At 41.8% G+C, this 11,469-nt stretch overlaps 1 protein-coding gene and 1 pseudogene across 1 annotated transcript; both read right to left on the bottom strand.

The window, feature by feature from the left end:
• Positions 1–3,698: 3,698 nt before the first annotated feature.
• LOC133919526 (uncharacterized) lies at positions 3,699–9,470 on the bottom strand (annotated as a pseudogene).
• LOC133919527 (uncharacterized) lies at positions 7,003–8,161 on the bottom strand. Its single transcript, XM_062363946.1, has 3 exons — positions 7,646–8,161; positions 7,412–7,500; positions 7,003–7,310 (listed from the first exon to the last, which is right to left on the bottom strand). The coding sequence occupies exons 1-3, from the start codon at positions 8,009–8,011 to the stop codon at positions 7,226–7,228; spliced, it is 540 nt and encodes a 179-aa protein (XP_062219930.1). The 5' UTR covers positions 8,012–8,161; the 3' UTR covers positions 7,003–7,225.
• Positions 9,471–11,469: the final 1,999 nt, after the last annotated feature.

Here is an 11,469-nt window from a genome sequence, read left to right as displayed (position 1 = left end):
TATTCTGATTCTTCAGACAAAGCAACCTGGTGAAGTGTAGCATACCCAGATCACACTACCATCGACACTGCTTTGCTGTGACGTGACTGACATCTGGGCACCTAAAATCTGCCACCTTCCTGTGATCCCCGCATGGGCTGCACCATTCGTATGTGCAATTGTGCGTGCACAGTTCTGAGCTTCTGGCATTTGCATGTGCCTCCATGTACGTAATTTAGTGTTGCGGTTACATTCTAAGCTTGATCCTTTTCTTGGTATGACGTAAAAGAGGAGCATCAAGGTACGAACTGCGCATGCATGCATGCATGCGTGCATGTAGGTTACTCATTACAGTGACAGAAATGTCCCCACGCAGTGCAGCAATTCGTGCGAGATGAGCAGGCATTTGACACAGGAGGATCAAAAGAGAGCCATCGATTGCTGCTACCGCTGCTCTCACTCTCAGCTTGCTTGCCTCCTATTTAGGGCACCGTGACATCATAAAAGCGCTTGAAAACAAGGCACAAGCCCCGTGCCGTATGCTCCACCGAAAGACTTCTGCGAAGCCCAAAAGGAAAATGACAGCGTCTGAATCATGCGTGATTCTGTCTCCCGTTCATTGCTCAGCCATCCTGTTTTCTGAATAGGCCATAAGCCGCAAAACACTAGATTAGTGCAGCGACGTCTAGTAATTCATTGGCTGATTGCTCTCATCATCTTGATCTTGGAATTACCGTTAAAAAAAATCATTCAAAGTGCCCCTAATGCCCGTGCAGTGCCCCTTGCCCATGCCCTTCCGATCTCTGGTTCGCATCGATTCTTAGGACCCTTCCAGCTCATGCGTCCTTCTGCCCGATAATAATTCAATGTGAAAAGAAGAGGACGAACGAGCGATCGATTCAAACTGTGTACGCACGCTTTGAGCACAGTGAAGCGCAGTGTGCCCTGGACCCCAGGACAGGAGTATTCCATTCTTTGGAACGTCCTGTACTCTGTTACTGTAACATATCCTATTAAACGCGTGTTCGTGATGGGTCCGGTACCTTAGGGTTTATTGGTTGTGACTTTGGTCTGGTTGATACGTATAATCTTAAAAATTATGTTTGATTGTCCGTATATACTGTTCAAGTCTAACTCAACGGTTGCAAATGTATATTTGCATATTTCTGAATCTTTGGTTTCTGCAGTGCCAATGCCACTTTTTTTTAGTTTGAAGATTTAACCAACATTTAGTTCTTTTTCTTCGAACCAATCTACATTTACTTCAGGAGATGGTCCATAAAAAAAGGGTAGGAGTGCAAGCTTGAGTGACGCGGGAGAGGGGGCACAAAAATGCGGTGAAAAGATATGCATGGATGATTGCAGCGGTCATGTGTGCCTGACGAGTGATAGGGCGTGAGCACAGCGTTGGCCGTTGGCACGGAGGTAGCCAGGTGGGCCCACTGGGCTGGGCCTAAGTTAGGACCTAAATAGATAGTGTGAGGATAAGGATAAAAGGCTGGCAGACGCATGCCCACCCGGTTGAGATTCGTGCTGGGGGCTTGGACAGCTGAGATTGCAGGTGAGCATGGGCGCTAAGCGGGTTCACAAGCACGAGTCGAAGGTGGACGACACACATGGCAGCGTCTGGTTGGGAGAGGTGGGAGGGAATATTGTATGAAACTCATATTTTAAATGGATTTTCTCTCTTAAACCGTAAGTCTATCGTGAGTCAACTTGAATCATCGTGTTATTTAGAGTTAACACAAAAAAATAAGATATAATATGATATATTTTTTCTTTTTCTTTTAAATCACCATTTTGAATATACTAGTTCAACATTTTGAATATATCGTTTCAACTTTTTCATGTTGAACTATTGTTTCAAAATTATTGAACTGGGTTTTAACAATTATTGAAATAAGTCTTTCAAAATGTTGAACTAGTGCATTCAAGATGTTGAATCCTGATTTTCAAAATGTTGAACTAGTGCATTCAAAATTGTTGAACCAAGGTTTTTAAAATGTTGAATGCATATAAGTAGCACAAATCGCAAATAAATAAAAAATATTAAATTAGTAAGATATATTAGAAAAATAAAATGAAACAAAAACTGAAAAACTTCCTTATCGGTGGGCCGTTAATAGGCCACGTGGACCGACCTGTTCCGGAGCTACAGATCGGCCACACTACACATGCAGTCCCTACTGTCCACGGGAGCTCGCAGGAGCATTCGACCGACATTTGCATTTGCGCTGCCTGGTGCGAATGCTTCTGCCTATACTCCACAAATCGGTCCGCCCAAACGCTGGAAAAGTCCCAGATCATTGGACAAGAAATGTTGGTCCAAATTAGATTGTTTGACCGTACAAAGTCTTGCCCGTATAGACTGATACGTAGGCTGAGCAGAAACGATGAGTGCAGTCATATTTATTAAAAAAATATTTAGTTAGTTATATCTGTTTGGATACATTGAACTAAATTTCTATTTAATTGACTGAATATAAAAATAAATGCACGAATATAAGAGTTAAGATTATGATTAATTATTTATATAAAGGTGTGTTTATGATACTGGTAAATAGATCCACCTGCATGAGCGGATGTATCTGTCAAACCAGTATGCGAAAACCAGTATGCGAAGTGAATACTCTTAAACCAGATTGAAAACATATAGGTGTATTCATTAAACTAAACTAAGAACAGTGAATACAGATAATTAAACATGTTTCTTTATAAGATTATATAAATTCATCGGGCTAGGGTTTCTAAATACGGCCAACCTATCACACCTAAAGTAATCCCATCTTGGGATTTTTGTGAGCTGCTGTGGTATATGCTCATGTCTGTTCTTCAGAATGTCATATTGAAGACAGATCTTTCAAAATAACTCATGGATTTACAAAGGAAATACCTTCTAAATGTCGACTCCAGTTTCAATACATGGAGTAGGCACATAGGTTTGATACAATCACAACCGATAGTATGCTCATACGTTCGTAGAGATCACACGTCAACCATTGTTGCTCTCGCATAATTAAAATGTAACAGGACGCCACATAATCGCTACATTTGAAATTATTCCATGACTCCACTTTATAGTTCCGTGATGATGGTTACAGCAAACTTTGTAAAGCAAGTGACCACGCCTTCAAGTCGAACATGACATCATAGCAGAATGCTGGATAAGTCTCGTCATCTATGCTCTCCTTTTGTAGCGCAAAGAATAATGATCGGAGAGAATGAATAGATGTCTTAATAAAAAAATTAAATTATCTTCTCCTATTTTATCACTTAACGCACCTTAAAAATCAAGCGTAATAAAAAAATACAGAAACGCAGCAGAAACACAGAGCTCAACCCAGAAGATCCAGCTAGAACAGAATATAAACACAAAGAAATTCAAAAATAAAACTTGAAGATCCAATCAAATACAGGTCTCATGAACACCGAACCAATCTATAACTCATCTCCACACAAAGTTTAGAACTTGAGAAAAAAGATTCAAAAATCAAAGATAAAATCGCCGATTGAAGAAATTATGTAAGTTGATAATACAAAGGTAAGAGAGTTCAAAACCTATAACTATATACTCGTATGTGATTTTTATACCTATAACAACAAGAAAAATAACTTCATAAGATGCTAAAAATTTAACCCAAAAACCAAAATAAAAATCATAACAAAACACTAAACACTTGCAAGGGAAACAATAGAGAAAAACTAGAAAAAGAAGAATTCAAGCATATGCAAAAACATCAACTTCATTACTCAAATACATCAGTCATATTTTAGACAAATTTTAAAAAATCATTTAAAATTCTAACCTAATATATAGGCTAAATGTTCATCTTTCTTCTCTAAAACCCTAACACTAAACTCTTAAATAAGTAGCACAATAGGCACAAGTGACTGATTCATATTCTCACATAACCCTATCTCTCTATTTATAGATTAAAAAATTTGATCCCAAAGTTTTCTAACTTTTTTCCCAAAATACTCCTCTTATAATACACTACTAGCTAATACCGATGATATTTTGATCTATTTTCTTTTTCATTCATCAAACGACCGTGACGCTTTCACGATTTAGCTTCGTCTCGACGCAAGCTTCGCGATGGTGCCACGTACTTCTCCAAATCCTCCCACGATTCTAAGACTAAACCGCGAAACCCTTTGCACGCTTCTCAAAACGTGACTCACCACTTGCTTACACATTAAGCAAGCGCTCTAATGTTGATACGTGTACTCCGTCTTATAATCCTGACCGTCGGCAAGTCTCTCTCACTTCCTATCCCTCGAGCCGTCTTATCATTTACACCAGTATCCCTTTCACTTCACTTTGTCAACACGCTGTTTTCATCTTCCGTTTCATACTTTATTTGACCTCCACGTGTACAGCTAAGATTACCCTTGACTCCGTCCGACCTCCTTAATCGTCCGACACCAAGCACCTACTTAATCCCAATCACCCACCGCCGACCGCTAAATTACATCCATCATTTGCACACCATAAGACAAACTAACACATTTCTCTAACTACAACTCTAGTTAATTCATAATCAAAATATTCAACTCAAATTCAAACAATCCAAAACTCGACAAACCAAATCTACAACTTTATCAATCATTCATCACAAATAAACCGATGCACATTTCAATTTAATTTCTCACCTTTGAATAATGATTCCTCATGCCCTGCACACTTATGGTTGAGCTTTTGCCTTCCACGTTTCCTTCTTTACGAATCTAAGACTTCCCTGGTTAATGGAACGATGAAGAAAGCCAGATTGTTAAGCACCTTTTGTTTTAGAAAGTTCAGCTCCAACTTTCCACCTCTCAAACTCAGCAACGCTCAACATGAACGAGCTTGCATTGCGATGACCTCCACCACCGTATTCCTACAAGAAAGATAAAACATCAATACTTCTATAAAAGAATCAGTATTGACGCATTAGACCCCTCTCAGAAGCTAGGTGAGGTGATACAGCGTTCTAAACCCCATCAGGGAAAAAGTGTAGTACCTGAGAGATAGAAGTGGTGTCTTCTTGTTCTAAACTTCTCAGACTTATTTTCAGCATCGGGTCATTGTTCAACTCCGGGACTTTATTTACAACAGCCCCGATACCTCTGAAAAAAAGGGCACATCACACATCATGACACCATGGTTTATTGAAGTGCAAATTCGTATCTTAGATAGTGAACACAAAGCAACACAAGAAAAAACAAAAGGGGGGATCTGGATACATATTCAACAGTAGAAAACAGAGAGCTTGCCTCAGATTCAAATTATGGCTCTTGCTAGCTAGCTGATTTCCGAGTTCGCTTCTCAAATTTGAAATAGCATCAGCATTGACAGCCTAATGGACCATATAAAACAAATTTAATTAGTAAAATAAGTAATATCTGTGAAAATGGAATACATGGGTAGTAAAAAAAATATTAACATATTTCAATGTTAGCTGCCAGGACACCATAAACCTATTTTTAAATTAGCTGCTAGGAGCATGCAATTAGAAAGGGCATGATTAAAACAAAAGGTCACTAAAGTTTTAAAATAAGAGAGAATACACAGAAGTTTATACTGAAAAATAATAATCTGTGTGGGTATTGCAGAATTACCAGACAATTCCCAAACTGGCCACATCGCAATGAAATTTCGTAGGATTTCTCCAGACAATCATCTATTAATTGTTGCTTCTCTAACAGTCACTTGTCCGCAGGAAATGACATGCTCAGGATCCAACTCCAGCAACTGCCACAGCCAACAAATTAGTATCAAGGGGTATTGTGATGTAAACATTAGAAGCGGAAGATAACCCATAGGTCTGCTGCCCAAACTGACTGATCTACTGTTTCGTAATAGCACCAGAATAACACAGTTATCAAGTAGTGAAAACTTCTCGGGAAACATCATTCCCAGTTTTGATCACATTATGGTGACAATGATTATTTATACAAAATTTTCATTGACTAGAAAGCTCTGCGATGAACAGATAAATATTATTTAAATAAAACTAACAACTACAAAATCTCAGGAAAAGACATGATTCTCTGAATGGGATCAACAAATGGTTATAATGACTATTGAAGCCACTGCTCCATCGAGGTGCTTTGAGATGAATATTATCCAAATTTCTGCTAATCAATGACCATGATACTTTGAAACAGCATAATGCGATGTAAGGAGCAATAAATGCATTTTTATGCTAAACAAGATTCACTACTGCACCAAAGGACTAACAGCAGGTAAGTGTTTACCTGATCAAACAATTTACAGTTTACATTGACGTTGAACTCAATGTCCAAATCCTTCAGGCCACTGCTAAAGGCCTTGCTATTTAGAATTTTGCACGTCCATAAATCCCCATCTTCAATAAACTTGAAAAGCCTGTGTACCATTTCAACCTTGTGGTCCGGCACATATCTGACCTCGGCTACATCTTTACCACTTTCATTACTCCGCAAGGTGCTGGCTTCTGTCAGGAGCTTGTTTCTAAAGAAATCAAACTCTACGCTGCCTGTCAATCACCTTGATCACATTTTTCCCAAGTGTGGCATTCCCGCACAAACTTTCCAACGCAGTCTTATGATGGTCTAAGATTATTACACTGAAAGGGATAAAATAGTCAACATCAGTAGTATTTAATCACCACTGAGCTACATGTTGTACATATAACATTGAACAAAACTCTATCTGTATTGAAGAAAATGAAAAAATGCAGGAGGAGCAGTAGATTGTTTTTTAAGGAATGAGGCTTCTAAACACAACTACAATCACCTACATAATACACAAAAAGAAAACAACTAGAAGATGAAAAAGTAAGTGCAGATGTGTACAGACCTCTCAACCTTGGGTGCTATGTCATTGACAAAACCAGGAGGCCCCACGAAGTCAAGAAGGTAAACATCTTTTATTTCATGGAATGGAAGCGCATCACTCCTACAAAGAAACAAAAGAAAAAATAACGTCACAACAGGAGGAACATCAAGGAAAAAGCACCAATGCGAGAGTTCTACCAAGACAGACATCCAGGGCCGGTCCTGAGATATCGGGGGCCCGGGGCAAAACTTAAAACGGGGGCCCTTTTAATAATAATTATTATTATTAAAATATATATATATATATAATATTACCAATACACTCAAGATGCATCCAAAAAATATTCATAACAAGAAATTCATAACAATTATAGCCAACTCATCTGGATTTCTTGAAGTGCTCGAATTACTCTAAAAAATTTGTCAAGGGCTCCTATCTGTGATCCTATAAACTCATCTGTTTGTTTCCTCTTCTTTCTTTTCTCACTGCCTGAAGGATATTTTCTAGACGATATGATAGTGTTTTTGTGCTGAAAATTAGAGAAAAACACAATTATGAGTGTCACTGAGTTAGATCAAAACGTCTGTATACTAAAGTCTAAACCCCAATCAATTATGAATAGTTTAATACCTGGTTGCTATAGTGGTTTGTTCATGATTCCTACGCTGCACGAGAGATGAGATTGGCTGATCGAACTCCCTCCTTGCTGACTTGTTGTGCTATGTAACATGGACAGACAAACATGAGTCAAGAGATACATGCGAATATGCGATCATGGGGATTTGGGAATTGAAAAAGGGTGATCGGTGATCGCAAATTTGCAATTCACAATTCAGAGTTTCAGACTAACTCACAGGCACGTACACGTGATGAAATATTGGAGTATTGGTGTCCCGGCGGCCGGCATGTTGCCGTGGTAGCGTCGTACGTCTGTGGTCGCCGGCAGCCGGCGCGGCGGCGCAGTCTTCGAGTCTCCCAGTCGCCGTTCCACGGGGCCCCAAACGAGTACGAGACGAGAGTCGAGATGCGATGCAGATGCAATGCAAAACGAGAATAGACGAGCGCGGGCCGCGAGGAGTCGCAGGCAGTATTGATGGGAACTTGCCAAAACGAGGAGTCGCAGTCTCGCGCGAACTCTCGCGATGCGCGCAGCGCTGACTGATGAGTCGATTTTACCTGCCTGACGTGAGTATACGGTGGAAATACGTCTCCTGTACCTACCTTGTACATACATGGGGAGGGGCCCCTAGGAATCGGGGGCCCGGGGCGCCTGCCCCGCTCGCCCCCCCCCCCCCAGGGTCGGCACTACGCAGTCTTCGAGTCTCCCAGTCGCCGTTCCACGGGGCCCCAAACGAGTACGAGACGAGAGTCGAGATGCGATGCAGATGCAATGCAAAACGAGAATAGACGAGCGCGAGCCGCGGGAGTCGCAGGCAGTATTGATGGGAACTTGCCAAAACGAGGAGTCGCAGTCTCGCGCGGACTCTCGCGATGCGCGCAGCGCTGACTGACGAGTCGATTTTACCTGCTTGACGTGAGTATACAGTGAAAATACGTCTCCTGTACCTACCTTGTACATACATGGAGAGGGGCCCCTAGGAATCGGGGACCCGGGGCGCCTGCCCCGCTCGCCCCCCCCCCCCCCCCCCCAGGGCCGGCACTGCATCCCAATATCCCACAGAAGCACCAAAAGAGCTATGGTGCATTTCGCATTTTGTTGCTCGGGCATCTTTTTGGCTCCCAAGACTAGATTTTCCTGCCCGTCAGATCAGGATCTGATGGCCCACTCCTCTTTCTTCTTCCTCTCACCGCAGCTTCTTCCTCCTGACCCCCTCGCCCCCGGCACCGCCCACACGTGCCGTGGCAGCCTCCTTGCCGTCGCCTCCTGCCCGCTGCCTCGTTCGCTATCGCCGTCATCGTCGCACCTCTGCCCCGGCACCATCCAACCTGCTGCCCCGGGCATCCCTCTAAACCCGGGGAGCACTCCACTAAACCTCAAACCCAACCCCGAACCCTGAAACCCTAACTCGCCGAAGTAACTCGCCGTTGCCAGAGAAGGAAGGGGGCCGGTCTCAGCTCAAATCTTGAAGCACATGGGCGGTGCAGAATTCGGGTGTTGGAGGGGAGAGAAATGCCCGGGTAGATTTGAGGAATCCCGATAAAATACAGCTCCAAGGCAGAATATCTGCAATTCCAAGTATCATCACGGTTCAAACCTATTTGCTGCTTCATATGCATTTCTTTACATAGCAAAGTTTGATAACATGATCACTACACACTCAGATTAAGTGGATTAAAAATCTGCATCTACAGTCAAATAGTTGTAGAAGGGTAAAGCTTTGTTAATCCGCCAAAATGCCATAGTGGGCACCTGAAACAGTTTTCATCAGATTTCATTGCACGCATCGGAGCTGCAGTGTATGGCAAATTCAGAGCGGAAGAGGACCACAAGGCCAGCTTTTAGTTCGGCAGGGCTAACCTGATGGGGTCGCAGACGGTGATGGGGAGGAAACGGACGGGGAAGGCAGCCGCGGAGAAGTAGAGGTGAGCGGCTAGCGCGGCGAACGCGCCGTCCGGGCACGCGTAGTGGTAGAGCACGGCCGAGGCCTTCCGCGCGGTGCTGGCGCAGGCCATGCGATCGATATCGCGGCCGCCGAGCGGCGCGGCGCGACAGCGGAGGGGCAATTGCTTTTTTACCACCCTACCGCAGGTCACCCTCCAAAATGCCTATCAAATGTCACCCGGTACCAAGTGTCAGTGACCAGCGGATAAACAGTAACCGAGTGCTAAGAACAGTAATTAAGCCAAAAATCTTGTATAATTCAAACTAAAAAAAGTCAAAAAATGTCTTGATTTTGTATATGCTTATAATTCATTATAAAATTCATTTTAACTGAATTCACTAAAAAAATCTTGTGTAGAATTTAAACTAAAATTCTCAAAATGTGTTACTTTTGCAACTTATAGTAATTTTTAAGGCCTTACAAAAATTCTCAAAAATTTGAAAAAAAAATCACTAATATTCTTATAATGTTATGTACTAATTTTTAAAATTATCTCTTATACTAGGTTATAAGGTGAAAAAGTAAGTTTCTTTGTAATAAGCGTTACTAATAAATTAGTATATCGCATTATAATAAATAGGCATTACAAAGTAACTTACTTTTTCACCTTATAATCTAGGGTGAAACATAATTTTAGAAATTGGTAAATCACATTAGAGGAATATTAGTGAATTTTTTCATATTTTTTGGGAATTTTTGTGATGCCTTAAAAATTACTGGAAATTGCAAAAATAGCACATTTGGGGAATTTTAGTTTGAATACTACACAAGATTTTTAGGTGAATTTAGTTAAAAATAGGTTGCTTATAAATTATAAAGCATGTAAAAAATTGACACATTTTTGGTATTTTTTTAGTTCGAATTAAACAAGATTTTTAGCTCTCGGCACTGTTTTTTAGTGCTAGGTACTGTTCTAGCTGTTACTGTTCATCCGCTGGTCACTTATATGCAGGACGGGGTGGCATTTGGGAGTGAAGTTTTGGTATGATGGCATTTTGGAAGGTGCTATCTGTTTTTTAAAACGATGTGACTTTATTCGATCATTGTCGGTACAATCAGAAATCTAAAGATTACATAACAATACGTACACAGTTTTCAGTCTGTAACACCCCGTAGCTTCCCTGATTGCCGCTGCCAAGTTAAACTGGAGGAGCCAAAATGGCAAGCCGGCAAGTCAAAGGACAAAAGAACCTCTCTGAATTCTTCTCAGAGGAGAAATCATGGAGGGACAAAAGCACCGGTGGATCTATAATAAAATTCATTGAGAAAAACTATAAAATTAACGTAACAACTAGATAAGAAAGTAAGCTAACTACTAAATATACTTAGTACTAACCACCAGGAGGTCAGGCCATCCTTCTCCGCCGAGGCCAGCAGGTCGTCGGGGAGAGGGGGCCAGCCGTTCATCATTCGTCTTGGAGTCACCTCAGTCGTCTTCGGTTCGTCTCCGCTCGAGAGCTCTCTGAAAAGGCCACTTGAAAGGTGCTATCTGGTAGGTGGCAAAAAAAGCAATAGCCCCATTCGTGGATGGTTTGATTTTGTACGAGCCGGTTCCTCTGATATATTTTTATGTTAGAGGGTCGACGAGTCCATGATGGACGTCCGTTAGAAATCCAACGGCTGCGCTCGCTCGGTCGCTACTCGGCCCACGAACGTCGCTCGCTACTCGGTTCGGATCAGTCAGAGACGAGGCAAAAAAGATGGGCGCGAGACGCTGCAGGTTCCCTCGCTCACGCCTCTGCTCGCTCCCTCGCCCGGGAAAAAAAGCTCTGACTACTCTTTTGGCGTGAAGAGGCGATCGTCGGACAGCTACGAGCTTCTCTGTGCTCAGATCTAAGTTAGTGTGGGTATGTCTCAACAGTCTGCCTCTCTTCCGCTGTCTCCCGCACCAATGGCTCTATTAATCAAGCTCATCTCATCAGGTTGTTCTGGACTTGATCAAACTTGCCCCTTTTCTTATGGAAGAATCAATGGACTGGAGATTCGGGTCATTTATGCCATCAAAGCGAATTGAACAATGCTCAGATGGAAGTAGATATGTGTGTAATATATCGTCATACATGTTCTATATGAATATGTGTATGGTAATATGTAATTGATGTAATTGGTGATCGTAGCATGTGT

Source organism: Phragmites australis, chromosome 5, assembly GCF_958298935.1.
Source record: "Phragmites australis chromosome 5, lpPhrAust1.1, whole genome shotgun sequence".
Lineage (NCBI taxonomy): Eukaryota > Viridiplantae > Streptophyta > Magnoliopsida > Poales > Poaceae > Phragmites > Phragmites australis.
The sequence above is the reverse complement of the archived record's forward strand: the minus strand, read 5'-3'. Positions and strand labels throughout refer to the sequence as shown.